Raw genomic sequence first — 27,576 nt, forward strand, 5'->3', positions numbered from 1 at the left:
TGAAATTAGCGTTGTGAATGCAACCAGTTTTGTGAGTTGATTCTTATATGTTTTTAATCATTATTAATTTGTTATCAAAATATCATAAAAAATTTGTTTTCCACATTTTAAAGTAAATGCTGGTAACTGAAACACTTTATTTTAGTGGTTGTCAAACTGGGGGCACCAGTTTTATGACATTTTATAAAATATACATTTACCATAAAATTATGTAAGGGATAATCCACGGCTAGCCATGCATTAAAGGGTTTTAATGCACGACGTAGAGGCGAAGAACCACCCGACGCGTAGCGGAGGGTGGTTAATGCACTTCGGGTCTCTGCGAAGTGCATTAAAACCCTTTAATGCATGGCTAGCCGTGGATTATCCCGCTTATACCTTGGTTATTTGCCAAGTTAAAGCTGTAATTAATGTTTACAGTGTAATTTTTTAACAGACGGGTAAAAATGACGGTCATTTTCCGAGGTTAAGTTAAGGCTCGCACTCCATCCGCTTTAAATAAAGTAGTGCTGAAATAAAACCTGCGCACTTTAAAGAGAGACGCACTTATGTCTCGCTCGCTCGCTCGCTCTCTCTGCAAGTGTAACTGTGTTACTATGGTTACCAATGTGTATATAGTAGCAGATTAATTTCTAACTGTAATCAAACTGACTGGAACTACCTGTGCATTAAACGGTTTTAATGCACACCTTCCAGCCAATCAGAATCGAGTATTTAAACAGACCATGGTATAAGAGTAATTAATCCTCAGAAAAATCACTAAAACATTTCGGGTAAGCCTACTATGAGTAATCTTACCAAATACAGTTTAAGACCTATGAATGGATACAGTATATGCATAATTATTACGCTATGGCATGTTATTTAGAAATTATAAATTGCATGCTTATCTTGTATGGACTTTGAACTTGTTTTAACGCGTCTTTGCTTAAAGCCATTACGAAACAGGTTTCCCTCGTAGATGGTTTACGATTTTTTTTTTTTATTGCTAATAAAAGATATCAAATAAATTTGTTTTTATATTTACTTGTATAGGAATAGCTGTGTAATAATGTACAAAAAAATAAAAGTGGGATAATGTACAAATAAATCCCTTCAGTGATATTAGTGTCCTAACTGTGATACTTTCTAAATTATGAATCTTTCTCAACTATATTATTAATCAAACGTACACTTAATTGATAAGAGCAAACGTTGGCGACACCCCTTCAGGCACATGCACCGATAGGGCTCAACCTGTGCAGAACACATGCCCTTTTTGTCCTTACACCCGAAGTGCCCCTTTTTTCTAGAGGATTTGATTAGATTTTTTTTTTCTTTAATAAATCAAATCTATTGGTAACCCTTTACGTATGTCTGTCTGTTTTACAAATATATTTATCAAATAAAAGTTGTTAAAAAACAAAATATTTTTGGATCCGCTCAAACTGTCAGTCAAACCTCTTAACTCCGCCCCCTGAGTGCAACAAGCTGAAGTTCCATAACGTCTTGCAACGGTAAATAAATATCTTGTTGTTTGAATGCAATGCCGTCTCATTACGAAAGAAACACTAGTATGTCTATAACGGCGCATGTTTTATAAATTTGAGCAGGGCCGGTTTAGACAAGAGTGGGCAATCGAGGCACCAAGGGCTCCAAACTGTGAACAAATGATTTTTTTTGACACAGCGCGAGTTTTCACTGCTGTTCACGCATGTGCAGGGCACCCGTGACAACAATACGGAATGCAGGATCGGTTTTAACGCTTAGGGGCTGTTTACACTTGGTTTTAAGATGCGTTTTCATCGATCGGATCACAAGTGGACGAGAGAGACACATTACGTTTACACCTGGTATTTAAATCCATCTCTTTTGTCCACTTTCGACCACATCTGTCCTGAATACTGTGAGGGGGTGGTCTGTGAGACGGTGGGCGAGTCTCTCTGCTGTCATTCAAACGCGAGCGGGAGTAATTATGAGTTTATATGGACGCGAACTAATATTTTGTCGGAGCCCGCTGCTTGTATAGCAAGTATACATGCTGCACAGTGTTTTGTACGTTTATTTGTTGGAGCTTTCTCTGAATTTTTAGAGCAATTTATGAAATAGGATCGCGCAACTTTCACCCTTTCAAAACGAAACTACGGAGAACACCCGCCGTAGTTTTATCAATGAAAGACTAAAAATAGCGCTGTTCACCGTATGTTCACGACAGAAGTCAAAAAAGACGTAAAACTTGTGTTTAATACCTCAGATTAGATAAATGGGCGGAGAGAAGGCGGTCGCGTGTGGCTGTTCGAACACATTCAACCACATTGCGTTCCGCAACTCCAAAGCGATCCGATCGAAAGTGGTTTCGACTACCTCTGGATGTGGTTGAAAGTGGTCGAAAGTGGACGCGTTCAAAACGTTTTGAACACCGTTTACACCTGGCATTAACGTCGTCCACTTGTGATCCGATCGACAAAAATGCATGTTAATGCCAAGTGTAAACAGCCTCTTATTTGCATGACGCATCTTAATCGTTTACCGATGGGTCTACGCAGCCCGGGTGAACCGCGAGAAGATGCGCCCCGCGGGTTTAAAATTAAACATTGCAGAGATGAGAGATAGAGAAAACTTCTAGCCTACATTAACACCAAAAACATTACAGATTAGAAACGCACAGTTAAGGAAACTGTGGATAGAAGACGAGAAACTTGTAAAGGATACAAGTATGTTTATTGCCCTGCCACTCATCTTATTACAATATGCAATCTGGATATACAAACTTATTATATATGTATCTTATGCCTAGAATTAGCCAAGAGTGCTGTATGATTCTTTAGTTCATAACTTTTTATTCTGAAATCAACTGCACAAAGTTAAATCTGTTTAGTATTTTTCAGTAATGCAGGTATTTTGGGAAAATGTGAATAATAGGTGTGCTCAAAATTTTCTGCTTGCGCTTCTAACATTTTCTGTCAGGGGCTACAGTGCTCCAAATCACCAAAAAGTTAGCCCTGAATGACTAGACTAAATTTTTTATGCATTTTCATTGCTGGCTTATTTTAAGGAAAGTGTAGTTCACGAGAGAGAACAACCAACCTAAGTGCACCTTCAAGAGACCAACGTTCCTGGTCCTCAGCACAGTTTTTGCCAGGTAGGCAAATACATGTTGGATATGCTAATGGTATGGCTAATAGAATAGTATTTTACTATATTATTTTGATCTCAAATCTCACATTTCCCCTCTTCTCAATGACATACATAAACATGTTAACCAAATAATAAAAATTAGCCCATAAAACCAAAAAGAATAGCTTTTTTTCCTCAAACATATTTTTATTTATTTTTTTGTGTGCAAATTCCTGCAGAATCTCAAAAACAAAAAATACAACATCTGTGGCTGCAAGCAATTAAACGTGCAGACTGGGACTTTGCAAATATCAAAGAGGTTTGTGTTTGTAGTGCTCACTTCATTTCAGGTAAGTGATCATCTTTTCAGCCCTGTTAGATTAAATTAAAAGGCCTAAATGGTATGAACAGTTTGACCACATGCTGCGCACGCACCCGATAGTCATTCAATGTTTACAAACCTTGAAGGGGTCTAGTGGTTCATGTGGCGGAACAAAGTATATAAAGTGGGAGGAGTTGGATCTAGATCTAACCCCGCCCCCTGGATGTTGTGTTCTGCAGTAAGAACCATCGTGCACAGTGCACACAGAGAAGTCCAGCCTGACGGTCACGGCAAAGTTACGTGATTAAGGTATTGTACGCTATGAAAACATGACGAAACTGAAATAAGTTTCTAAATAATATCAATATTAATAATATCTTATTTTGACTCGATATGGCTGTAGTTAGACATCTGATTGTTTGTGAAGCAGGGATAGAGAATAAGAAGAGAGATGAGTTTGAAGGAGGTAAGACTTGATAAACAAACTAGTCAGGTCAGTTTTAACGTTAGATATGAAATGTAAAGAAATCTCAGAAAACCATTGCATTGTTGCTACGACAACACATTTGTGTGTCTTTGATTATTTTATCCAGTTATCTCCAGTGTTTGTGTGTAAGGTCGCACATTGCTTCCGGTTTGTAGTTCGACAATATATATATGTTTGTCTTTGACACATTCGTTGTTGGATTTTACTTGGGAGCAGTTTTGTCAGAGTCGTATAATAAGAGAGTTACGACACTTACATAGACGTCCGTTGGAAGAATGGAATGCGGAAGTAACATGGTGTCATGTAGTGACTCATCATAAGCCGTTTCTCAATACCAACTACGCCAAGTTCGGACTTGCGTCCTTCCTAGTTCGCACTTGCAAGTTCAGACTCGGAAGAACGAACTCCCGAGGACGGGATTACGCAAGTCCGGTTATATTGCAAATGGAACAGAAGAATACTTGGTCGTCATTCAGTCCAACCAATACGTGCAGTAGCCTAATGGCTATTCTTATTTTAATGTATTTTTAACTAAATATATCAAATGCAAAAACCCTAATATGTGGTTAAGCCAACACATGAATATGCTGATTAGCTTAATGTATTTATTACAAAATAAAGTTTCACGAGTTCGCATTAACATGTAATCAGAGGTGTAAAGAGTAGCTGAAAGCCATACTTGAGTAAAAGTACAAATTCCTTAATGTAAAAATTACTCCACTACAAGTTACAAGTCACCAATTTAAATACGACTTGAGTAAAAGTATTAAAGTAACCCAATTTAAAAGTACTCAAGTATTTTTACTCGTACTGAATGTTGGCTCAAAGATGCACTAGTCCTCAACACAAAGAGACATTGTAGGTCTGGGCAGTGAAAACTAAGAAAGTTTATTTATGAGGTTTTATTTCCTAATATAGAAAACAAATCAAACACCTCAAAATTTTGACCTGGCAGAACAAACACAGATTAAACATAGTCATAGTCTTTTGACTAAAATTTAATTTAGTTTTAGTCATATTTTTGTCATCTGAATTTATTTAGTTTGAGTCTAATTTTATTCAACTAAATGCCATGAGATTTTAGTCAAGAAATCTACATTAAATTTAATTTAAACCCATTTAATTTTAGTCTAGTGTCATTGTGTACTTGAATGTGCCATGCTGACAAATATATAGCCTAACTTTGTGATATAAATATATGGTAACACTTTACAATAAGGTTCATTAGTTAACATTAGTTAGCTACATTAGTTAACATGAACTAATAATGAACTGCACTTATACAGCATTTATTCATCTTTGTTAATGTTAATTTCAACAATTACTAATACTTTATTAAAATCTTGTTAATATTACCAAATATTCTTTTATAGGCCTATCCTAAAAAAGATATAATTTTTATATTTAGAAAATTCCAGTAAACTAAAATTACACTAACAGAAATATGATGATGCATATAAAAAACGTGAAGTTGTTCATTTGAAAGATTAATTGTAAACACATGTAGTACGTAACACCACTATCTCACATAAAGTGCACTACATTTCTTCCGTCATGCATCCCTCTTTACAGTAAATACATTACAGCATACTTGATTAAATGTGAGGACAGTGAAATTGTACACTTATTATTATCAATCTTATAATGTACTTAAGTTACTCGGGCAATCAGTACAGGACCTCGCTGGTTTATTTTGGCTTATATAGTAAGTTATATCAAGTTATGTAACTTACAAGCTCAGGTTAGCTGATAAAGTAGCATCAGAGTATATAAACATTTGTGCTTGCCTTTGAGTTGCGGGATGACCCTCCTGCAATCGCGCATCACTTTTGTTTTGATTGTAGCATCACATGTTTAACAAAGGGTCCCTTGACTGAAGCAAATGTGGTATGCATCCATATGTTTGCTCTTTATCTCTTCTCTCAGACCAGACGCGAACTTTTCTCTACAGTTTATGACATACGCAGCACGCAGATGTCCCGCTACGGTGGCTCAACGCAAGTCATTCAGCGTTTGACATCAAAGTACCGCGAGACCAGACTTCTCCATATGCATTTGATTCGCTCTCGCAGTACTTTGATTTCATACGATTGCTCTGCGCAGCGCCAAATGAAGTCCCTCAGTTGTGTGTGTGCGTGTAACCTTGCGACCACACATTCTATCCATCATCACCCTCTGACACTTTCGTCTCGTTTTTATTTGACGAATAAACAATGTAGCGAGTAACGTTAAGTGTCATTTCAGATGTAGTGGAGTAAAGAGTACAAATACCCAATCAAAAATGTAATTGAGTAGAGAGTAAAAGTTGCCTATATTTTTGATACTCAGTACAAGTACAAAGTAGCCCAAAAAATACTTAAGTACAGTAACGAAGTACTTTTACTCAAGTACTTTACACCTCTGCATGTAATCGATAGGGATTAGGGAATGAGATAAAGCATATTTGGCGTGCTGTCCGAGGAGAGGGCTCCGAGCTCGGAATTTTAGCCCAAACCCAGAGTACTCCCCAAAAATGCCACATAAATGATGGATAGCAGCCAGAAAAAACATCCCCAAAAAGTGTAAGCATAAAGACCTATAAAAAGCGGTGGGAAAACTAGTGGTTTGACTGGGAGGGCTCTCGCTGCATCCGACAGGGGCATTGTCTGAGATGCTCACAGTATCGGACGGGAAAGCCCCGCTGGCAGTCAAACGTGGAGCGCAATTGCGAACTAGAACGAGGTGCGGTATTAAAGGAGTTAAGGCAAATTCACTTGGAAGCAGCCAGTGTCCAACGACCAGAGGTGTAAAAAGTACTCAAAAATTTTACTCAAGTGAAAGTACAAGCAGGGCTGGACTGGAACAAAAAATTGGCCCTGGCCTTTTGGCCCAGACCGGCCCACTACATAGGATAACAAATATTTGTGCAAGCTTGACTACCAACTCCATATAATGATTAAGTAGAAAAGTATAAGAGCTGACACGTGACATTACAAAAATGTAAGCACTGTAAAAGGCTTTGCAGGTTTTAAAAATAATAGTGTTAGCCAGGTAGTGCACAATGTTTAAACTAACCATTCTGAACACCTTATGATAACACTGAGACCTGATAAATGTTACAATGAAGTCGCAGTCTTGCGGCTGAGCCACGAGTCCCATTACAGTGTGTGCAGAATATTTTGATCACATATTTCTGAACACCTTTTACCAATTCCAAAACACAGTAATTTTAATACCCAACATTAATTTTCTATATCTTTTCCTTTCATCCTATTTTATGCCCTTGTTAATAATTCTGCACACTTGAATAATTTTGCCCACACTGTATTTTATTGCAGTGTAATCACTGCCATTTTGCAAACAGCCATTGGTTTATCACTTGTGTTTTTGACTGCGAGGATATCTAACAACAATGTTTTAGATGCAGTTCTGCTCACCACACGTCCACTCGGTTCTCAGTCGTCTCTTATTTTGACAGACGCACACTAACTTTGCATGCTTCATAAAATGCCCTTAAAGTTGTGATTGGGCTAGCCAAATGTCAAATAAAAAAGAACCAATGGGCTGCTGATTAGGTGTCTCCTGGGCCAGTCTGTCCGAAAAAAAAACATCTTACGCTAACTTTTTTAAAAAAATGTAGTACATTGCCACCGCGCCTTTTAGCGCCATTAATGAATTACATTAAAACAAAGAAAGAAAGCAACGGGCTGCGTTGCGTTATGTACGAGTGTTATGGGCTGATCAGACAAAAATAGTTTGAGATGTATGTTACGTCTGTATGATACTCGCTCTCTGTTTCTTGTGTCAGATCATCAGAGCTCTGTCCATCTGACACAAGAAACAGAGGGGTGGAGCTTGTTAAGAGATGATTGGACCAGCCCAGTGTCAGTATGGAAAATGAACCAATGGGCCGCTGTCCCTGCTTTATGGGCCGGTCGTTGGCCAATAAAAAAATATCATATTATATTCACCGGCCCCCAAGGACGTCGGCCCACCGGGCATTTGCCCAGTATGCCAGATTACCAGTCCAGCACTGAGTACAAGTACTGAGTGTAAATTTTACTCAATTAAAAGTAAAAGTATCTGGCGAGAATCATACTTGAGTAAAAGTAAAAAAGTACCACATTAAAATTGTACTTGAGTATTAAAAAAGTAAAAGTATCAGGAAGAGATTCTTGTTTAAGCTTTTAATCTCTAAAAACATGTGAATGAAACACATACAAGGTTTTATCCTGCTTTACAACTGTTTGTATTTAATTGTATTTATTTATACCATGGGTTTGTTGAATGCTTGATTCTGATTGGCTGAGAAATGTTCCATGGGTGTTGATTATTTTTTAATAGCTGCACACCTAACCTTTAAAATGTCTTAAAAATAGGCATCAGAGCAATGTTTGTGGTAACCGTGGTATAAGCGGAATAAATGGCTCCGGTCCTTTGATTTATTCGAAAATAATGCACACCCGCGGTGTAACGCATTACCACCTAGGGTGTGAATTATTTTTTTATAATTCAACAGCCCGTCGTCAATTATTCCTTACTTATCAAACTACATTATAAGACTACCTAATTTCAGTATGCAACATGCTACTCAAAGTTGCAAAAACTCAAATTTAACTTAAGCAGCAGCTGATTTTCAAAATTCAAGCTCTATCAAGCCTCTAACAGGCAGCCGATGCAGGAAAAGGTGTATTAGACCTTGTTCACACTGTCAGTTCAAATCCGATTTTGGGGTATATCCGATAGGAATCCAATCACATTTAGAACGTGTGAACGGCAAAAACCACATGTAATCCTTTTTTTTCTAATCCGTTTCAGGCTACATCCAGTGGTAGTTTGAAATTGTTTTTCAAATCGCATTTCCGGAAATCCATTTCAGTCTGACCGCCCTGATCGCATTTGTGTAGCTTTTTGGTTATGTCATGCTGTTGCGTCACGTAAACACATCAGACGTCGAGGCAGATTGCCGAGCCAGCGCGACGTCATTGCCATAGAAACAGTGCAGATAATCTGGAAAACGGCAGGACGCACAGATCAGATCTGAACAGTTGTGATACACAATATAGACAGTGAATCTGTCAAATTGGATATGCACCAAAATCAGATTTGGACTGACTGTGTGAACAAGGTCTTAGTCTTGATAGAGAAGCTGCAAATGGCAGGGAACATGTCACACAGGAACACACTTCATGTGTTGACGGTTTCAAAGAAGCGAAAAAATCTTCATCATCAGATTAACTGTTGGCCAATTCCTTAGAATTGTCCAAAGGATCTAGAATGAAATACATTAAGTTAAACTGGCCATCAGCCTAATTCAATTGTTTTGGTAAGAGCAAGGGAAAATAGAATGAGGTGATCTCTAAAAAACAAGTACTTTTTGACTGTAAATAAAATTGTAAGGAGTAAAAAGTACTTTTTTTCCTTAAAAAAAAATACTGAAATACTGTAAAAGTACTGATTTTTAAATTGTACTCAAGTAAAGTAAAAATCACCAAAAATAATACTTAAGTACAGTAATCAAGTAAAATTACTCAAGTACTTTACACCTCTGCCAACTACAGCTTTGGTTGAGATGCTGGCAGCATCGAACGAGACGTCTCCACATGCAGTGGGGAAATGCTAGTGAGGACGGTGAGAAATTTAATAAGCGAAACAAGCAACATTCGAATTAGGCGTTTGACCGGGAAGACCCTCGCAGCATCCGACGGGGGCTTTGGCTGAGGAGCTCACGGCATCGGACGGGTAGGTCCTGCCAGCAGTCAAACAGGAATGCTCAACGATAAAAATTTTAAATAAGCAAAATTAAGCGTCCAACCGGGAGGACCCTCGCAGCATCCAAAGGGAGCTTGAGCGAAGATGCTCACTGCATCGGATGGGTGTTCCGCCTAGAGTAAAAAGGAAATGCTTGAGTATAAGGTTTAAAAAGCAAAAATGTTGGTGTCCGACCGGGAGGACCCTCGCAGCGTTCGAAGGGAGCTTTAACGGAGACGCTCGCAGCATCGAACGGGTAGGTCCCGCCTGCAGTCAAACAGTAAGGCTCTAGAATAGGGTTTAAAAAAGAAAAAAGTTTTGTGTAATTAAGATTACGAGTTTTACGACCACAAAAGAATGTGGGAGATTTTGGGACAGACAAAGAAACTTTCTATTTAGTCATGCATGAATTCACTTATAAATGTGTAAGGGAATTGTCTTAATCAACTATTTCTAATCTCATCATGGATTATGTTCTTGGTGTTTATGTTATATTAGTATTTTAACCCAAACTAGTTTAAATGAATGTTTAGTATTACTTACTTAATCCAAATCATATCTAGTCCTTGTTTGATATCTATGTAATCCATTTTTGATTTCCTGAATGATAATATTATTTATGTTTAGGAAACTCTTCTTCATAATAATATTATGAAACTCTTTAACATTTCCACTTTAACATCGAATCCAATTCTATGCAAAACAGCATGTTGGAAGACAAAGACAGTTAACTTTCCCTCTGAAAGTGTGACCTCTGATTGGGTCAGACACATGTCACCAAGTGACGATCTGTGAGGGCGGAACCAAAAGTGTGTGAGATTGGTTCCGCTCGGACGACTGATGCGAAACACCGGAATTCCCGGGGTTTCCCCAAAAACACTAAATCAAGCCCGATAACATTCAGGTGAGAGCGATCGACACAGCGATCACTGATAGGCCGATAAGGAGAGAAGGTTGAGCATATAAAGACCTTTGAAGATGTCCGTTGGTGTTGTTGGTGGCACTTTGTGAATCTGATGCTTGCGCTTGTTGCTACGGTGGAGATCGGCTGGGTTGACTCACTTTAATCCCTTAGGGAAGACGAGAGGTTGGAAACGTTGGAGTAAGGAAGTTATCGTGTGATTTGGATGTGGAAAAGAGAACGCGACGCTGTTGGATGCATGATTGGGGAATCGGTTGGACAACAAAGCGTGAGTAAACAATCGAAACAAACGCTCTGTGCTATCTAGAAGAGGAGTTACTGGTGTCTTTGTGGGGGTGTTGAAGGTTACCGGCCCTGCTGGGATTAAATGCGTAGGTGAGCCGAAGAGGTAACCAGGAGACACAGAGGGGCGTTGTTGAACATATTCATCTGTGAAATCTTTTCTCTCTTGCTGGCGTGTAGAACGCCCAACCCGCCTCTCGAGCAGCCAAGACCTAGGCGGCCAAGTCTTAACTTCACGTGGAGTGCGTGTGCAGAGTGCTGTGGTGAGTGTGACTTTTACCGTGTGTTTCACTAAGCTTGCTGTGTGTGTGCTGTATTGACAGTAACCGAAGCCGCCCGGGCCCCGTGCAGATTGTGCGAAAAAAATACCACGTTGAGGCCCGAGCCAGAGGAGAGAAACTAATCACTACCTGTGCAGTGTGTAACTTACTTGTGTTTGTAACAACGCCTCGAAGAGGATCGAACAGTGTCAGTAGTGAGAACCCATTACCCCTGTCTCCACGAATGCTTTGGAGTGAACCAAAGGCCCCAGTGTTGTGAGTAACCTACCTGTGCAGTGTAGTACTTACCTGTGTTTGCAGTAACGCCTCGAAGAGGATCGAACAGTGTCAGTAGTGAGAACCCATTACCCCTGTCTCCACGAATGCTTTGGAGTGAACCAAAGGCCCCAGTGTTGTGAGTAACCTACCTGTGCAGTGTATTACTTACCTGTGTTTGCAGTAACGCCTCGAAGAGGACCGAACAGTGTCAGTAGTGAGAACCCATTACCCCTGTCTCTACGAATGCTTTGGGGTAAACCAAAGGCCCCAGTGTTGTTAGTAACCTATCTGTGCAGTGTATCACTTACCTGTGTTTGCAGTAACGCCTCGAAAAGGACCGAACAGTGTCAGTAGTGAGAAACCCTTCACCTCTGTCTCCACGAATGCTTGGAGTAAACCAAAGGCCCCAGTGTTGTGAGCAACCTACCTGTGCAGTGTATTACTTACCTGTGTTTGCAGTAACGCCTCGAAGAGGACCAAGCAGTGTCAGTAGTGAGAACCCCTTTACCGCCGTCTCCACGAATGCTTTGAAGTGAACCAAAGGCCCCAGTGTTGTGAGTAACCTACCTGTGCAGTGTATCACTTACCTGTGTTTGCAGCAACGCCTCGAAGAAGGCCAAGCAGTGTCAGTAGTGAGAAACCCTTCACCTCTGTCTCCACGAATGCTTTGGAGTAAACCAAAGGCCCCAGTATTGTGAGTAACCTACCTGTGCAGTGTATCACTTACCTCTGTTTGCAGTAACGCCTCGAAGAGGACCAAGCAGTGTCAGTAGTGGGAACCCCTTTACCGCCGTCTCCACGAATGTTTTGGAGTGAACTAAAGGCCCCAGTGTTGTGAGTAACCTACCTGTGCAGTGTATCACTTACCTGTGTTTGCAGCAACGCCTTGAAGAAGACCAAACAGTGTCAGTAGTGAGAAACCCTTCACCTCTGTCTCCACGAATGCTTCGGAGTGAACCAAAGGCCCCAGTGTTGTGAGTAACCTACCTGTGCAGTGTATTACTTACCTGTGTTTGCAGCAACGCCTCGAAGAAAACCAAGCAGTGTCAGTGGTGAGAAACCCTTTACCTCTGTCTCCACGTATGCTTTGGAGCGAACCAAAGGCCCAAGTGTTGTGAGTAACCTACCTGTACAGAGGGTAACTTACCTGTGTCTGCAGCCACGCCTTGTGGTGGATCCCCTGCGTCCAGTGAGGTCGAGACGGAGTGACCTGAGGGCAAGAGAGAGACAGAAACAACAGTCAGATAAGTTGTGACTCGGTGCTGGACCAACATTAATTGTACTTTCCTTGTTTTGCCTCCAGGAGTAAGCGGAGGGCGCCACGAGCTCAAGAGAAACAAGGAAGAAGACCCTTGGCCCCCATCCCCTGGTCCAACTCGCCCTGGAGGCGAGAAGCAGATTGTTTTTAAACTGCCCTTCCCCTTTTTCCCCTTCCTTTTAAATATTTAATAAAGATTCCTTTTAATTGTAGTATACTCGTCTGTCTGGTCATTGGGGTGGTCTTGGGAACCTCCTCGAGGTGGAAAGTAGAGAGGGGCGTGGCCTGGTAGCTAGTTTGGGTCCGCCCCGGCCGTGACAGATTTGGCGTAGTCGGCAGGGCTTCCACCTCGAGTTGAGCGACCAAGACCCTCCAATGGCCGACGACGAGTTGCCCGAAGCCCCAGCCCGTGTAGTGCCCGAGAGGCCCGAAGCCCCACCTTGTGTGGTGCCTGAGGAGCCCGAAGCCCCACCCCGTGCCATGCCCATATTCCTAGGGAATCCCTGGGTGCAGAAGTATGGCGTAACCGAGGCAGAGGTCCGCCTGGCCGAGTGGAGGGCCCAACTGGAGTACCTGGCCGGCCTTCAGGGGCTGAGCGCCACCCAGCAGCAACAACTGGTGTTGAACTCTCTAGAAGGAGAGGCCCGGCGGGAAGTACAAGCTGCCCCTGAAGCCGTTCGAGCCACCGCCCAGTCCATCTTTCAATTCCTCGCCGATCAATACGGCGACACCACCCCTGCGGCCGTCCTACGGGCACAGTTCTTCAACTGCAAACAGGGCCCCCACCAGCCCATCCGAGCCTTCGCCTTGAAACTTCGCGAGCAGTATGGACGCCTACAACGGCGTCGAGACCATGGGTTGGGAGATGGAGAGACCCTGCTGCGAGATCAGTTTCTGTTAGGGCTAAGAGAGGGCCCCGTGCGTCAGAACCTACAGGGACAATTCCGAAGAGACCCCGACCTTACCTTCGACGATCTGAAGAAGGAAGCAATGGCCCTGGAAGGTGATCAGGTGGAAATGAAGGAGGCCCATGTATGCGCAGCCGTGAGCGGCCCGGCAGTAACGACCCCCGAAGGCATGGACTGGAAACAAGCCTTAAAAATGGAGCTCCTGAAGGATGTGCGGGACCAGATGGCCGAGTTGACTAAAACCCTGGTAGGAGAGCTGCGCCTCGGGCCGGGAAGGAGAGAAGAAGGCCCCAACCTTCGAGACCGGGTGTACTCTGAACGAGGTCGAGACCCAACGAGGCGGCCCTACCAGGTAAATCGGCCCAGGTTCGAGTGGGACGAACAGGGGAGGCCCATTTGCAACCGTTGTGGGACTGCTGGCCATGTGAGCCGGCAATGCGTCCCACGAAGAGCCTCCGAGGGGGGTTTTTAGGACAACCGGCCACAGTGGGTCATGTGGTCGGCGCCCCCCAAGTAGACCCCCCAAGAAGAATGTAGTCCAGGGACAGGATGGTCGGGCTTAGCCCGACAGTTGAGGTGCAAGTATGTGGTACTACGGTACGGTGCCTGGTCGACACTGGTTCCCAGGTCACCCTATTTTCAGAAAGCCTGTCCCACGAATTGTTTGGAGCCCAACCCGCACATGAAGCTGAAGCCCCTTGGCTTACCCTGAAGGGGGCGAACGGGCTAGAGATTCCCTACATTGGTTACAGGCTTACGGACCTCGAGCTCTACGGAGTACAAGTGCCACAGAAAGGGATTATTATCGTTCAGGATCACTGTCTCGGCCGGCATCGGGCCCTCATAGGTATGAATGTTCTCTTGGAGTGCTGGGAGGAGCTATTTCGGGCTAGGCCCGTACAGAAAATACCGAGGGCTGAACGGCCGGGCTGGGAACGAGTAGTGGCCGACTGCCGCCGAGTACAGATGGCAAAGATCCAAGGCAGTCGGGAGGAAGTCGGGTGAGTGGCATGCCGGTTTGCACTATCCGTGCCAGCAAGGAGCGAAGCCATAGTGTGGGCCAGAGTTCCCCAGTGGCGTCAGCGACCTGGGAGCTGGGTGTTGGTCGAACCCCATGGAGATTGCACCCAGGTAGGCGTAGCCCGAGGATTGGCGGTGGTCCAACGAGGCCGAGTACCGGTAAAAGTCTGCAATGAGAACCCCTATCCGGTGCTTTTGCACAAACACCAACGGCTGGTGACGGTGACCACGGTGGAGGGCCATCAGGTACGGGATGGAGAGGATGTGAGTTTCCGCCAGATACGCCCCGCGGTGGTCGAAGTGGCTTTGACACAGGCCGAGGGAGCATCTAGGATGAAGGAGAAGAGGATGCCGAGCCACTTGACAGGCGACTCCCTACAAGGGGAGGGTTTAGAACGAGGACAGGCGGAAAAGCTGCAGGAACTCCTTAGGAGATGGCAACATGTATTTTCCACCCACGACGAGGATTATGGGTGCACTACGGTGGTAAGACACAGTATCCCCACGGGAGAAGCCGGACCAAGTCAGGAGGGGTATCGTCCGATACCCCCCACCTTATACACAGAAGTGAGATCGCTGTTACAAGGTATGTTGGAGCAGGGGATTGTACGGGAGAGTAGCAGCCCATGGGCGGCCCCTATAGTGCTGGTCCAAAAGAAGACAGGGGCATGGAGGTTCTGCGTAGACTATCGGAAGCTGAACCAATTGACCAAAAAGGACGTGTTCCCTCTGCCTCGGATCGAAGACTCATTGGCAAGCTTGACCAAATCCGCCTGGTACTCTACGCTAGATCTGGCCAGCGGGTATTGGCAAGTCCAAGTTGAAGAACGGGACCAAGAGAAGACGGCCTTCACCACGCCCTTTGGTCTATTTGAGTGGGACCGGATGCCCTTCGGGCTTTGCAACGCTCCCGCAACCTTCCAGAGGCTGATGCAACGGTGTCTCGGAGGTCAGTTAATGGAGTCTGTACTAGTATACCTTGACGATGTTATTGTGTATTCCCCAGACTTTGAAACCCACCTCCAGCACCTGGAGGAGGTGTTCCAAGAGATGGAGAGGTATGGCTTGAAACTACAGCCCGAGAAATGCCACCTACTACGCCATGAAGTGAAGTTCCTGGGCCATGTGGTGAGTGCATCTGGAGTGGCCGTAGACCCCGATAAGGTGGCGGCAGTGCGAGACTGGGAGGCCCCCAAGACCGTAAGGCAAGTGAGATCATTTCTGGGCTTTGTGGGATACTATCGGCGATTCATAAAGGGGTTCTCGAAGATCGCCAAACCCCTGAACCAACTGCTGGTCGGAACAGGACGACCACGGGGGCGGGGATCCCCAACAGTAGAGTGGAACGCAGATTGTGAGGCGGCCTTTAGGGCACTAAAGCAAGAGCTGTTACAAGCCCCAATTTTAGCATATGCTGACTTTTCACAACCTTTTCTGCTGTACACAGATGCAAGTAATCTGGGCCTGGGGGCCGTACTCGCCCAGAAGCAGGAGGGAGTGGAGCGAGTGATCGCCTATGCTAGCCGGAGCCTGCACCCCACCAAAAGGAACGACGCAAACTATAGTTCCTTCAAACTCGAGCTGCTGGCCTTAAAATGGGCACTGAGTGAAAAGTTTAAGGACTATCTCTGGGGAGCCAAGGTAACGGTGGTTACGGACAACAATCCCTTGGTACACCTACAGACGGCCCGGCTAGGAGCAGTAGAGCAACGGTGGGTGGCACAGTTAGCTAACTATGATTACCAGTTGCAGTATCGCCCTGGGCGGGAACCCACCAATGCCGATGCGTTATCCCGGCTGCCGATGAGGGGAGACCCGAGGGGCCTGACCCAACGAGAGGAAGGATTGGAAGAGGAGAAATTGACGGTCGGGGTAGTGGAAGCCCCGGGGAGTCAGCAGGAGGCGGTGCCTGTAAGTTGGGGATGGGACCCCCACCGGTGGAGGACCCGGCAGCAGGAGGATCGTGAGCTGCGGAGTCTGGGTGAGTGGCTAGGACGAGGCCGACGACCAACTCCCGCGGAGCAACAAGGACAAACAGAGGTGAGCCGGAAGATGTTGGGGCAGTGGGAAAGATTAAAACTCTGCGAAGGTGTGTTATGCAGGACCGTTCGAGACCCAGGGACGGGAGAAGAGACCAGTCAGATCGTGGTACCTCCAAGCCAGGTACGGGCGCTGATGATGGCATATCACGATCAGATGGGGCACCAAGGACAAGAGCGGACGCTGTCCCTACTACGTAGACACTTTTACTGGCCTGGAATGGAGACGTCTGTGAGTTCATTTATTCAAGCTTGTCCCAGATGCATTCTGTTCAAGTCTCGACAGGAGGCCCGAGCACCGATGGTCCCCATTCATGCTAAAGCCCCCCTCCATATCGTCGCAATGGATTACCTGACCTTTGGTCGCCCTACGGACCGCTTCCAGAACATCTTGGTCGTGACCGACCTATTCACCAAGTACGCCTGGGCCATCCCCACCTTGGATCAGACGGCGAGTACCACAGCTACCGCATTGTGGAAAGCGGTCTTCCAATCATTTGGGTGCCCAGAGTTCCTCCACTCGGACCAAGGGCCCAACTTCGAATCACGGATCATCCGGGAATTATGTCAGCTGTATGGCTGCACGAAGACCCACACGACTTCCTACCACCCCCAAGGGAATGGGGGGTGTGAGCGTTTCAATCAAACCTTGCTGGGCTTGTTGGGGACCCTGGACCGGACACGTCAAGACAACTGGGTGAGTGCTCTGCCGAATCTATTGCAAGCTTACAACAACAGTGTACATAGCACCACGGGGTACGCTCCCACGTACCTGATGTTTGGTAGACACATCCGCCTGCCTACAGATCTGTTGTTCAGGGCGGCTGGAAGTGAAGGGGAAGAGAACGTGACCGAATGGGTAGGGCGACACCACCACCGCCTCTGCTCGGCCTACGAACAGGTCAACAAGAGGATTCAGGAAGCAGGAGTTAAGAACAAGAGGCTGTATGATCGGACGGCGCGGGAAGCCCCCTTGCTCCCGGGAGAGAGGGTCCTAGTGCGAGACAACCGAAGGCTAGGAAAGGGTAAGCTGAGCGACCGGTGGGAGGCCAGGCCCTACGTGGTCCAGAGCCAACAGAGGCCGGGACAGCCGGTATATACCATCCAGCCGGAAGGGAAGTCTGGGCCTGATCGTGTAGTCCATCGGAACATGATCCGCCCTTGTCCAAACTACCCCCCACTACCCATGGAAGCGGCCCCGAAGGAGCCTGTACCCGTTACTCCTTGGATCGAAGGGTGGGTTATAGTCCCAGGAGGTCCGGTAGATGTACCGGCTCGGGAGGCCCCAGCGGAACCTGAGCACTTACCTGCTGTAGTGGAACCTGCTGTAGTGGAACCGGCGAACGAACCGATCCCGGAGGCTCCAAGGGAGCCGGAAGACTTACCCGCTGAGTTAAATCCAGTGTCCCCTCTACGACGGCCCCAGCGGGAGAACCGGGGACGACCACCAAACCGGTACGGAGAATGGGTTACAGGAAGCGGTTCTAGGGACTAGAACCATTCCGGTGGGGGAGGATGTCACCAAGTGACGATCTGTGAGGGCGGAACCAAAAGTGTGTGAGATTGGTTCCGCTCGGACGACTAATGCGAAACACCGGAATTCCCGGGGTTTCCCAAAAAACACTAAATCAAGCCCGATAACATTCAGGTGAGAGCGATCGACACAGCGATCACTGATAGGCCGATAAGGAGAGAAGGTTGAGCATATAAAGACCTTTGAAGATGTCCGTTGGTGTTGTTGGTGGCACTTTTTGAATCTGATGCTTGCGCTTGTTGCTACAGTGGAGATCGGCTGGGTTGACTCACTTTAATCCCTTAGGGAAGACGAGAGGTTGGAAACGTTGGAGTAAGAAAGTTATCGTGTGATTTGGATGTGGAAAAGAGAACGCGACGCTGTTGGATGCATGATTGGGGAATCGGTTGGACAACAAAGCGTGAGTAAACAATCGAAACAAACGCTCTGTGCTATCTAGAAGAGGAGTTACTGGTGTCTTTGTGGGGGTGTTGAAGGTTACCGGCCCTGCGGGGATTAAATGCGTAGGTGAGCCGAAGAGGTAACCAGGAGACACAGAGGGGCGTTGTTGAACATATTCATCTGTGAAATCTTTTCTCTCTTGCTGGCGTGTAGAACGCCCAACCCGCCTCTCAAGCAGCCAAGACCTAGGCGGCCAAGTCTTAACTTCCCGTGGAGTGCGTGTGCAGAGTGCTGTGGTGAGTGTGACTTTTACCGTGTGTTTCACTAAGCTTGCTGTGTGTGTGCTGTATTGACAGTAACCGAAGCCGCCCGGGCCCCGTGCAGATTGTGCGAAGAAAATACCACGTTGAGGCCCGAGCCAGAGGAGAGAAACTAATCACTACCTGTGCAGTGTGTAACTTACTTGTGTTTGTAACAACGCCTCGAAGAGGATCGAACAGTGTCAGTAGTGAGAACCCATTACCCCTGTCTCCACGAATGCTTTGGAGTGAACCAAAGGCCCCAGTGTTGTGAGTAACCTATCTGTGCAGTGTAGTACTTACCTGTGTTTGCAGTAACGCCTCGAAGAGGATCGAACAGTGTCAGTAGTGAGAACCCATTACCCCTGTCTCCACGAATGCTTTGGAGTGAACCAAAGGCCCCAGTGTTGTGAGTAACCTACCTGTGCAGTGTATTACTTACCTGTGTTTGCAGTAACGCCTCGAAGAGGACCGAACAGTGTCAGTAGTGAGAACCCATTACCCCTGTCTCTACGAATGCTTTGGGGTAAACCAAAGGCCCCAGTGTTGTGAGTAACCTATCTGTGCAGTGTATCACTTACCTGTGTTTGCAGCAACGCCTCGAAGAAGGCCAAGCAGTGTCAGTAGTGAGAAACCCTTCACCTCTGTCTCCACGAATGCTTTGGAGTAAACCAAAGGCCCCAGTATTGTGAGTAACCTACCTGTGCAGTGTATCACTTACCTGTGTTTGCAGTAACGCCTCGAAGAGGACCAAGCAGTGTCAGTAGTGGGAACCCCTTTACCGCCGTCTCCACGAATGTTTTGGAGTGAACTAAAGGCCCCCGTGTTGTGAGTAACCTACCTGTGCAGTGTATCACTTACCTGTGTTTGCAGCAACGCCTTGAAGAAGACCAAACAGTGTCAGTAGTGAGAAACCCTTCACCTCTGTCTCCACGAATGCTTCGGAGTGAACCAAAGGCCCCAGTGTTGTGAGTAACCTACCTGTGCAGTGTATTACTTACCTGTGTTTGCAGCAACGCCTCGAAGAAAACCAAGCAGTGTCAGTGGTGAGAAACCCTTTACCTCTGTCTCCACGTATGCTTTGGAGCGAACCAAAGGCCCAAGTGTTGTGAGTAACCTACCTGTACAGAGGGTAACTTACCTGTGTCTGCAGCCACACCTTGTGGTGGATCCCCTGCGTCCAGTGAGGTCGAGACGGAGTGACCTGAGGGCAAGAGAGAGACAGAAACAACAGTCAGATAAGTTGTGACTCGGTGCTGGACCAACATTAATTGTACTTTCCTTGTTTTGCCTCCAGGAGTAAGCGGAGGGCGCCACGAGCTCAAGAGAAACAAGGAAGAAGACCCTTGGCCCCCATCCCCTGGTCCAACTCGCCCTGGAGGCGAGAAGCAGATTTTTAAACTGCCCTTCCCCTTTTTCCCCTTCCTTTTAGTATACTCATCTGTCTGGTCATTGGGGTGGTCTTGGGAACCTCCTCGAGGTGGAAAGTAGAGAGGGGCGTGGCCTGGTAGCTAGTTTGGGTCCGCCCCGGCCGTGACACACATCTTAAAGGTGTGACCTCTTCACAGCTTAAAAACCCCTACATAAGAACCAGTGGCGGCTCGTGACTCCTCATCCGAGGGGCGCGAATTCAAAATAAGTGTTTGAAATATCATGTGTGTGGTTCCCTTTTCCATAATATGTGTCCTGCGTGTTTAGAGATCATGTGTGCATCACGTGTTTTGTCAAAATAAGTGCCTGCTGCACACGCGTCAAAACCGTTTATGATAAAAGAGACGCTCATGTTCCAAAAGACACTCCCTTAACATTAAACTCTGATTACGCATGAGATTATGCGAGTATCTGGCAAACGCGAGCGTCTCTTTTATCATAAACCCTTTGACGCGTCTGCAGCAGGCACTTATTTTGGCAGGACACGTGATGCACATACGATCTCTCAAAACCCAGAACACATATTTTGAAATTACGTACCACACACATGACGGGCTACATACATGTTGTGACAAACTTCGCATCGTGCGCCCTCAGAAAAAGAAGTCACCAGCCGCCACTGATAAGAACACACCCGGAGTTCTGCTGAATCTTATGGAGTTGCGAGATGTAGTTGAGTGGGGAGTTGTTATCTGAGTTCTTATCTGAGTTGTGTGTGTGTGGAGCACACACATCTCTTAAGTTTTTCTTTCTGGATACATTTGAGTCCTTTCAGGACTCTCATCAGAATGAGGATGCGAAACTAGACGTTTCCAGCGTACCTCTAAGTTTGTGCCAGGCCGACGCCTTGTCTTTTCATTTACTAAGGATCATCTGCATCAAGCTGGTTTTTCTCTCATCAATCCATTCAGCCAAGATCAACTGAAGCCTCACCAAACTACATCAGGACACTTTCTTTTAATGGGCAAGACATGCAAGTATCATACTTAGTCTTATTCACTGATGCAACACGCATCATTATTTCCCTTTTTAACTAAGGTGCATTCGCATTAAGTAACTGATGGTTCGTTTTAGGCTTTGATCTGCTGAATTACAAATACTGCCATAACTTCATGCTTTATTTTTTTCTTTACTTAAACCTTTACCTTCTTCCAATGCTGAACTGTATGTATGTGTGCGTGTTTGTATGTTTAGATTAGTTTGTGTTTAGTTGGTCAATAAAGTCTGATTTGTATCACGCATGATGTTGTTTGTAGTTCATGCTCATAACCTGGAGTCACTAATCATTAAAGGTATCGCTACCTGCTCTTAAAGCTGTTGGATCAATTTTAGGATATTCATCTCCTTAGCCAAGAGAGCTACATCCTAATATAGTCTTTAGTGTCATACTAAACATTCGCTGGACGAGTGTTGGCCAGACACCCAAGACCTTTATTTGATCCACATACTTATAATTTATTACAATCCATTGTAAGTACTTTACATTTGAGCTTATGTTTGTTTCCCTTAATTGGGATTGTGGAGAATGTGTTTTAAAATATTAATAATTCATATTATTAAATATTAATTATCATTAAGCCCCTCCTTTAAAATCGCTACAATATATCCACAGAGAATATTTTATGTTTGACCATCAGACACCGGAGGGCAGAGATCGCGAGGGCACTGAGATCGCGCAAATTTCAGAAGGACTTGCCCTCATCGATGTAAGCACCCGCTGAGTCACCGGAACTCACATATCCAAAAGGAAATATTTGAATTTTATTCATCTATATTCTCGACTAAACAGCTCTTAAAACTAAATTTTATGACACAGAAAGAGTAATATTTTGAATATTTCTAATTCATTGCAGTTGACGTGAAATGCATTCTGGGAAACTTGCCTGTCAGAAGTCCTCACAAGTCACCTCCTGGGGTGAGTTCCACTCACTTCCCTAAACAATTCCCCTCGGGGAATCCCTGTCGCCATTTTGAAGTGCGTTCCACTTCGTCAAGTGGACGAGGGAAGTTTGTATGGACAGACCCTAGCAGTTTCTCAATACCAAGTACGCCAAGTTCGGACTTGCGTCCTTCCTAGTTGGGACTTGCAAGTTCAGACTCGGAAGAACGAACTCCCGAGGACGGGAGGACGCGAGTCCGGTTATATTGCAAATGGAACAGAGAGTACTTGAGGTCGTCATTCAGTCTAACCAATACATGCAGTCCTGGCTATTTTTTTTTTTAACAAAATATATCAAATGCAAAAACCCTAAATTTCAGAAGGACTTGCCAAGATGAAGCTGCCCTCGTCGGTTTATAAGCTGCTGACCACCCGCTGATTCACCGGAACTCACATATCCAAAAGGAAATTTTAATATAGACGGTTTCATCGGACGCACATGATACACGTCTGGATCCGAAGTTTACTTCTGGTTTCGTTTTTTTAATGGGCTGACTAGTTGCTAAACTGATCTCTTGAACAAATGCCTCGTCGAAAATAACAAATGTTTTGGTTTCCTAGGTAATCTATGAGTTGTTTTTTTGCTTGTTATATAAATAAACTACGTTTAAAGTACTTTGTGGTTATTTATTATTAGCGGAGTTTACCGGAAGTTACGTGTGGACCCCGACAGCCGCTTGTTTATGTTGTTACTGCTGAAACCGTCTATAGGCGCTATCTTTACTAATTGACCACTTGAAGTTTATTCATCTATATTCTCGACTAAACAGCTCTTAAATCGTAATTTTATGACACAGAAAGAGTAATATTTCGAATATTTCGAATTCATTGCAGTTGACGCGAAATGCATTCTGGGAAACGTGGCTGTCAGAAGTCTGCACAAGTCACCTCCTGATGCATCCTCGATAAAATGGGCGGATCAAGAACAAATCCGGGGATGTTATGTGAACTTGGCTTGATGCAAACTTTAGCTGTTTCTCAATTCCAAGAACGCAAAGAACGGACTTGTGTTCTCGTGGAGACTGGTCTTGCCAGGCGACCTCGGAAGAACGAACTCAGAAGGTCGCGAGAACACAGAACGCACATCTAAGAATTGAGATGTGTGCGATCTTCCTGCTGGTCACGTGACCTCCCCAGATTTCAGCGCGCAAGTCTGCACTTGAAGCATCCTCGCTATCAAGAACTCATTCGGGTATTTTCACGAGTCCTCTGTACTTGTGTTCTTGAGAATTGGAATTGAACTTCGACTGTTAATGATGACGTAGAGCGAGGACACAAGGACGCAAGATTGCTGAAAAACGCATATTGAGAAACAGCCTTTGATTTGGAACATTACTTGGGCCGCGACTGATGACGTTTTACAAGTCCACAAGAACATAAGTACAGACAAGAACGCATATTGAGAAACGGCCATTGTTCCAAACGCAGCAATAAAGCCCATTCATTTCAATGGCACCTGCTGGTAAATCGATGAAATTACTGTTTCTCTTCACGTTTTCAGACATTTCATGAATATAGTCAACGGTGATATTTTATGAACTCTGCTGTAGGTAATGATTATTGTTAATAATAACTAGTTAAAATTTTATATTTTAATGAGTTGTGTATAATGTGTGAATAATATTTAATGGTTTAATATACTGTTGGCCATCTACTTTAATATATATACTTATCATATTTTTTTTATCTATTACGAGTAACACTAGGGGGCAACAGCGAGAAGCTAAATGCCTCATAAGAAAGTCACACAGGCCGTTTCTCAATGTCAAGGATACTTCCGAAGATCCTTCTTTGACATTGAGAAACGGCTACTGCTTCACAATGCTGCTATGCGTTTCATTGTGTTTGGTAGGTAATATGAGTGATGTATCCTCGAAAATCATGTATAATATATTAACATTTAATGTGTATTTATAAATATAACTAAATATGAATTTAGTGTGTTTCTGTTATGATTCACTGTTACAAATAACCGCATCGGCTATCTTTTTTGTGTTTTTAATATTGTAAAAGTGTAGGAATTTTTAGCAGATTGATAGCCATTTATATAGCCCTATTTTTGCTACAAAAATAAAAGATAAACTCTGTTGCTGTAGTGGCTATAGATAACTTTGTTATTTTTGGGTCACCATTAACTGTTAATTTTTATTAACTGATTTACTGTATTTCCATCACTCCCTAGTAAAAAAAAGTCAAAAACATAGTAAGTATTGTAATCAATTCACATTTCAAACCAATATTTACCTAAAATAGCTGAAAACCTATGCAAACAGATTGACAGCACAGCTTGGTTTGGAACTGTAGAACGTTACATGAATCACGTGACCGCGTGGCGGCGAGGTGGTAACTCTCTCTTTATACGACTCTGAGTTTTGTATACTAGAACATTTTAGTATTTACAGCATCTATTTTCCAATTGTGATGTGTTTTCTTACAAAAACAGAACTGTTGTGTTAGTACAATTAAACTTCTGGTTATTTAAAAAAAACTAGATGCACCAGAAAATGATGGGTTAGTAACAGATTACAACATATTAATATGTCTATTCATTAAGCATTGTATTATATTGTATTATTTGCATATGTTGCTTACATTTTCCCTTTTTTCTAGAAATGTCTAGAGCTCATAATGTCAGTGCTGTGGCTCAGACTGGAAGTCATATTACTGCACCTGTACTCACTTCTAATACAATAGCAGGCAATGTTTACATAACACATAATGCTTCTGGTAAGACACATTTGTGTTGTGTTAGTTATTTTAAGGCTGAGATGTTATACCATATGTAGATATCTTTTACGGATATATTATGTTATAATCAAAATCATTTCTTTAAGTAAGTGTTACATTTTCTGTAGGTACTTCTCACCAAGACTTTGTGGAAACACAACCATCAGGTGAATGATAAGTTTGATTGTTTGACTTTCTTTTTAAAAATATTTAAAATATTTAAAGTAATAATATTAAATTTAAAGTATTATAGGTAAAATTGTACATTGTGGTTTTACATTTGTATTTATGGCATTTTTAAAAGGTCTTATTGTATATAATGTAAAAAATAGCTAGATGTTTTAACAGACTCTAATCATACACAATAAACATTTTATTTCTGCAGCAAACCCCGTGATTTGCAAGTATAAAAAGGATATTTGCAGTGAGTACCAGTGTTTTAAAGAGTATAACTCCCTGGCTGGAGAAAATGTGCTGCTGTGTCAGCGCTACACTGAACCTCTGATCATTCAAAAACATAGAGATCAAAAAGAAAGAGAAGAGGAGATCTCCTCAAAAGGAGAAAGTTTTCAGCAGGTCCTCAGCTCCAGGAGCAGTCATGAATCTGTCCTGAACTCTCTGTTTCACGCAGATGATCGTGGGATCACTCCTAGAGCTGTCATACTGCAGGGAAACTCTGGGAATGGAAAATCTTTTGTTGTGCAGAAGATCATGATGGACTGGGCATCTGGTAACCTCTACAAAGATCAATTTGATGTTGTGTTTCACTTGAAGTGTAAAGAAATTAACTGCATTCCTGGTAAAAAGAGTTTGTTGAAGCTCTTGAGCAGGAGTTGTGGTTTAACTTCAGATGAGATCTCACAGATGCTCCAGTGGTCACCAGAGAGAGTGCTCTTCATTATTGATGGGTTTGATGAACTCAGACTCCCACAGGACGATAATAACGTGACATCACCCACAGATCTAGACAAGAGATGCACACCTGTGCTCACCCTTTGTAAACTGCTGAAAGGACATCTCCAGGCAAAATCCTTCCTCTTGGTCACCAGTAGATCAACAGCTACAGACACTTTAAGCAAACGGCTCAAGAATCCTCAGCGTTTCACTGAGATTATGGGCTTCTCTGAAAGGGGGGTTGAGGAGTATTTCCAGAAGTTCTTTCAGGATGAGGGACTCTTTGAAAACGCTTATACGTTTGTGAAGTCGAATGAAACCCTGTTGACTGCCTGCTCCATTCCTGTTATCTGCTGGATCATCTGCACAACTCTCAAGGAAAGATTTAAACCAGGTGTCGAGGTAATAAGTGGTTTAGAAACAACCACATCCATATATGTTGACTTCGTGTTCACTCTACTGGACCATCACAGTCAGGGTTTGAATCAATTAGATCTGCTGAGGAGTCTGGGCCAACTGGCAGAGAGAGGGATGCATAAAGAACGAGTCCTGTTTGATAAAAAAACTTTTGATGAAATAATGAAAGATCAGGATGGGTCTCCATTTTTATGCAAGTACCTCTTCAAAAGAAGAATCCAGCAGGAGACAATGTTCAGCTTCATGCATCTCAGCTTTCAGGAGTTTTTTATTGCTCTGTACTGTGTCTGTCTGGATACAGATCGGGACATGAGGAAACTCAATGAAGCTTTACCTTTTAGAGATGTGGGGAAATTTGCTTTTGGTCTATTAAATAAGGAGTTGCAGTGCACACTTGAGAAACACGGTCTCATTGTTTCTAAAGACACAGAAGCCCATTTAAAAAAACATTTAGAGGAGATTAAAGGTTTAAACGGTTCTCCTCAATATTTTCTTAACTGTCTCTATGAAGTCCATGAAAAGAGCTTTGTGCAAGAAGCTATGACATCCTGGAATAAGATTTTTGTATATGGTGGTTTCTTTAGCCGAACAGACTGTTGGGCCCTGCAGTATTGTGGTCAGTTCTGCCAAAGTTTTGAAGAAATAAAAATCACGTATTGCAACTTAACACCTGAAAAGTTGTCTATGATTCTGCCTGTACTTCACAAGTGTAAGAGAATAGTGTAAGTACTTTTATCCAAAACAGTCCCCAAGTGTATATATAGGCAATTTTATTCAAGAATTTAAAGGTCCCGTTCTTTCTGTGTTTTTGAATCTTTAATTGTGTTTACAGTGTGCAATATAACATGTGTTCACGTTTCACGTGTAAAAAAACAGTATTTTTCACACAATTTACTTATCTGTATAGCGCTGATTTCACTGTCCTAAAAATGGGCTGATGTCTTCCTTGTTCTATGAAGTCCTTCCTTCAGAAATACGCATAGAGTTCTGATTGTGTAGTTTGTTTAGTGTGTTGCGATTCGATAGCAGCTTAGCTTGCCGTAAGCTTAGCTGCTGACTGACGTATTCATGTGGGCGGAGTTTAGTCCAAAAACTGTTCTAGAGGCTGTTTCTCAATGTCAAGGATAGTTCTTTGGCAGGACTGGTCTTTCCAAGTCACTTCCTTCAGAGGCTAGGCAAGGCTCCTCTTTTTTGGAGAACAGGTAAATGGGCTAGCAAGTGGACGTCATTGCGTCATTACGTCAGTAAAAAGGTGTGCTTTCGGCACTGCACGCATAGGATTGTGGGTGATTTGAGAGCGCTAAGGATACACACATGCATCCTTTCCTGTATATGGGATATTTTTCGAACG

The 27,576-nt window shown here is 43.9% G+C and overlaps 1 protein-coding gene across 5 annotated transcripts in view; it reads left to right on the forward strand.

The window, feature by feature from the left end:
• Positions 1–3,636: 3,636 nt before the first annotated feature.
• Positions 3,637–27,576, forward strand: part of LOC135744203 (NACHT, LRR and PYD domains-containing protein 1 homolog) — a 45,702-nt gene continuing 21,762 nt past the window's right edge. For 2 of the 5 annotated variants that reach the window (XM_065262204.1, XM_065262200.1), the window contains exons 1-4: positions 3,637–3,727; positions 24,798–24,914; positions 25,043–25,081; positions 25,300–26,947. In XM_065262204.1, the coding sequence (XP_065118276.1) occupies positions 24,800–24,914; positions 25,043–25,081; positions 25,300–26,947 (1,802 nt within the window). In that variant the 5' untranslated portion in view covers positions 3,637–3,727; positions 24,798–24,799. Of the gene's footprint in view, positions 3,728–3,821; positions 3,885–24,797; positions 24,915–25,042; positions 25,082–25,299; positions 26,948–27,576 lie in introns of all 5 variants that reach the window. The other 3 variants (XM_065262202.2, XM_065262203.2, XM_065262201.2) reach the window with 3 other exon arrangements.

The sequence above is a fragment of the Paramisgurnus dabryanus genome, chromosome 6 (assembly GCF_030506205.2).
Source record: "Paramisgurnus dabryanus chromosome 6, PD_genome_1.1, whole genome shotgun sequence".
In the NCBI taxonomy this organism is placed as follows: domain Eukaryota; kingdom Metazoa; phylum Chordata; class Actinopteri; order Cypriniformes; family Cobitidae; genus Paramisgurnus; species Paramisgurnus dabryanus.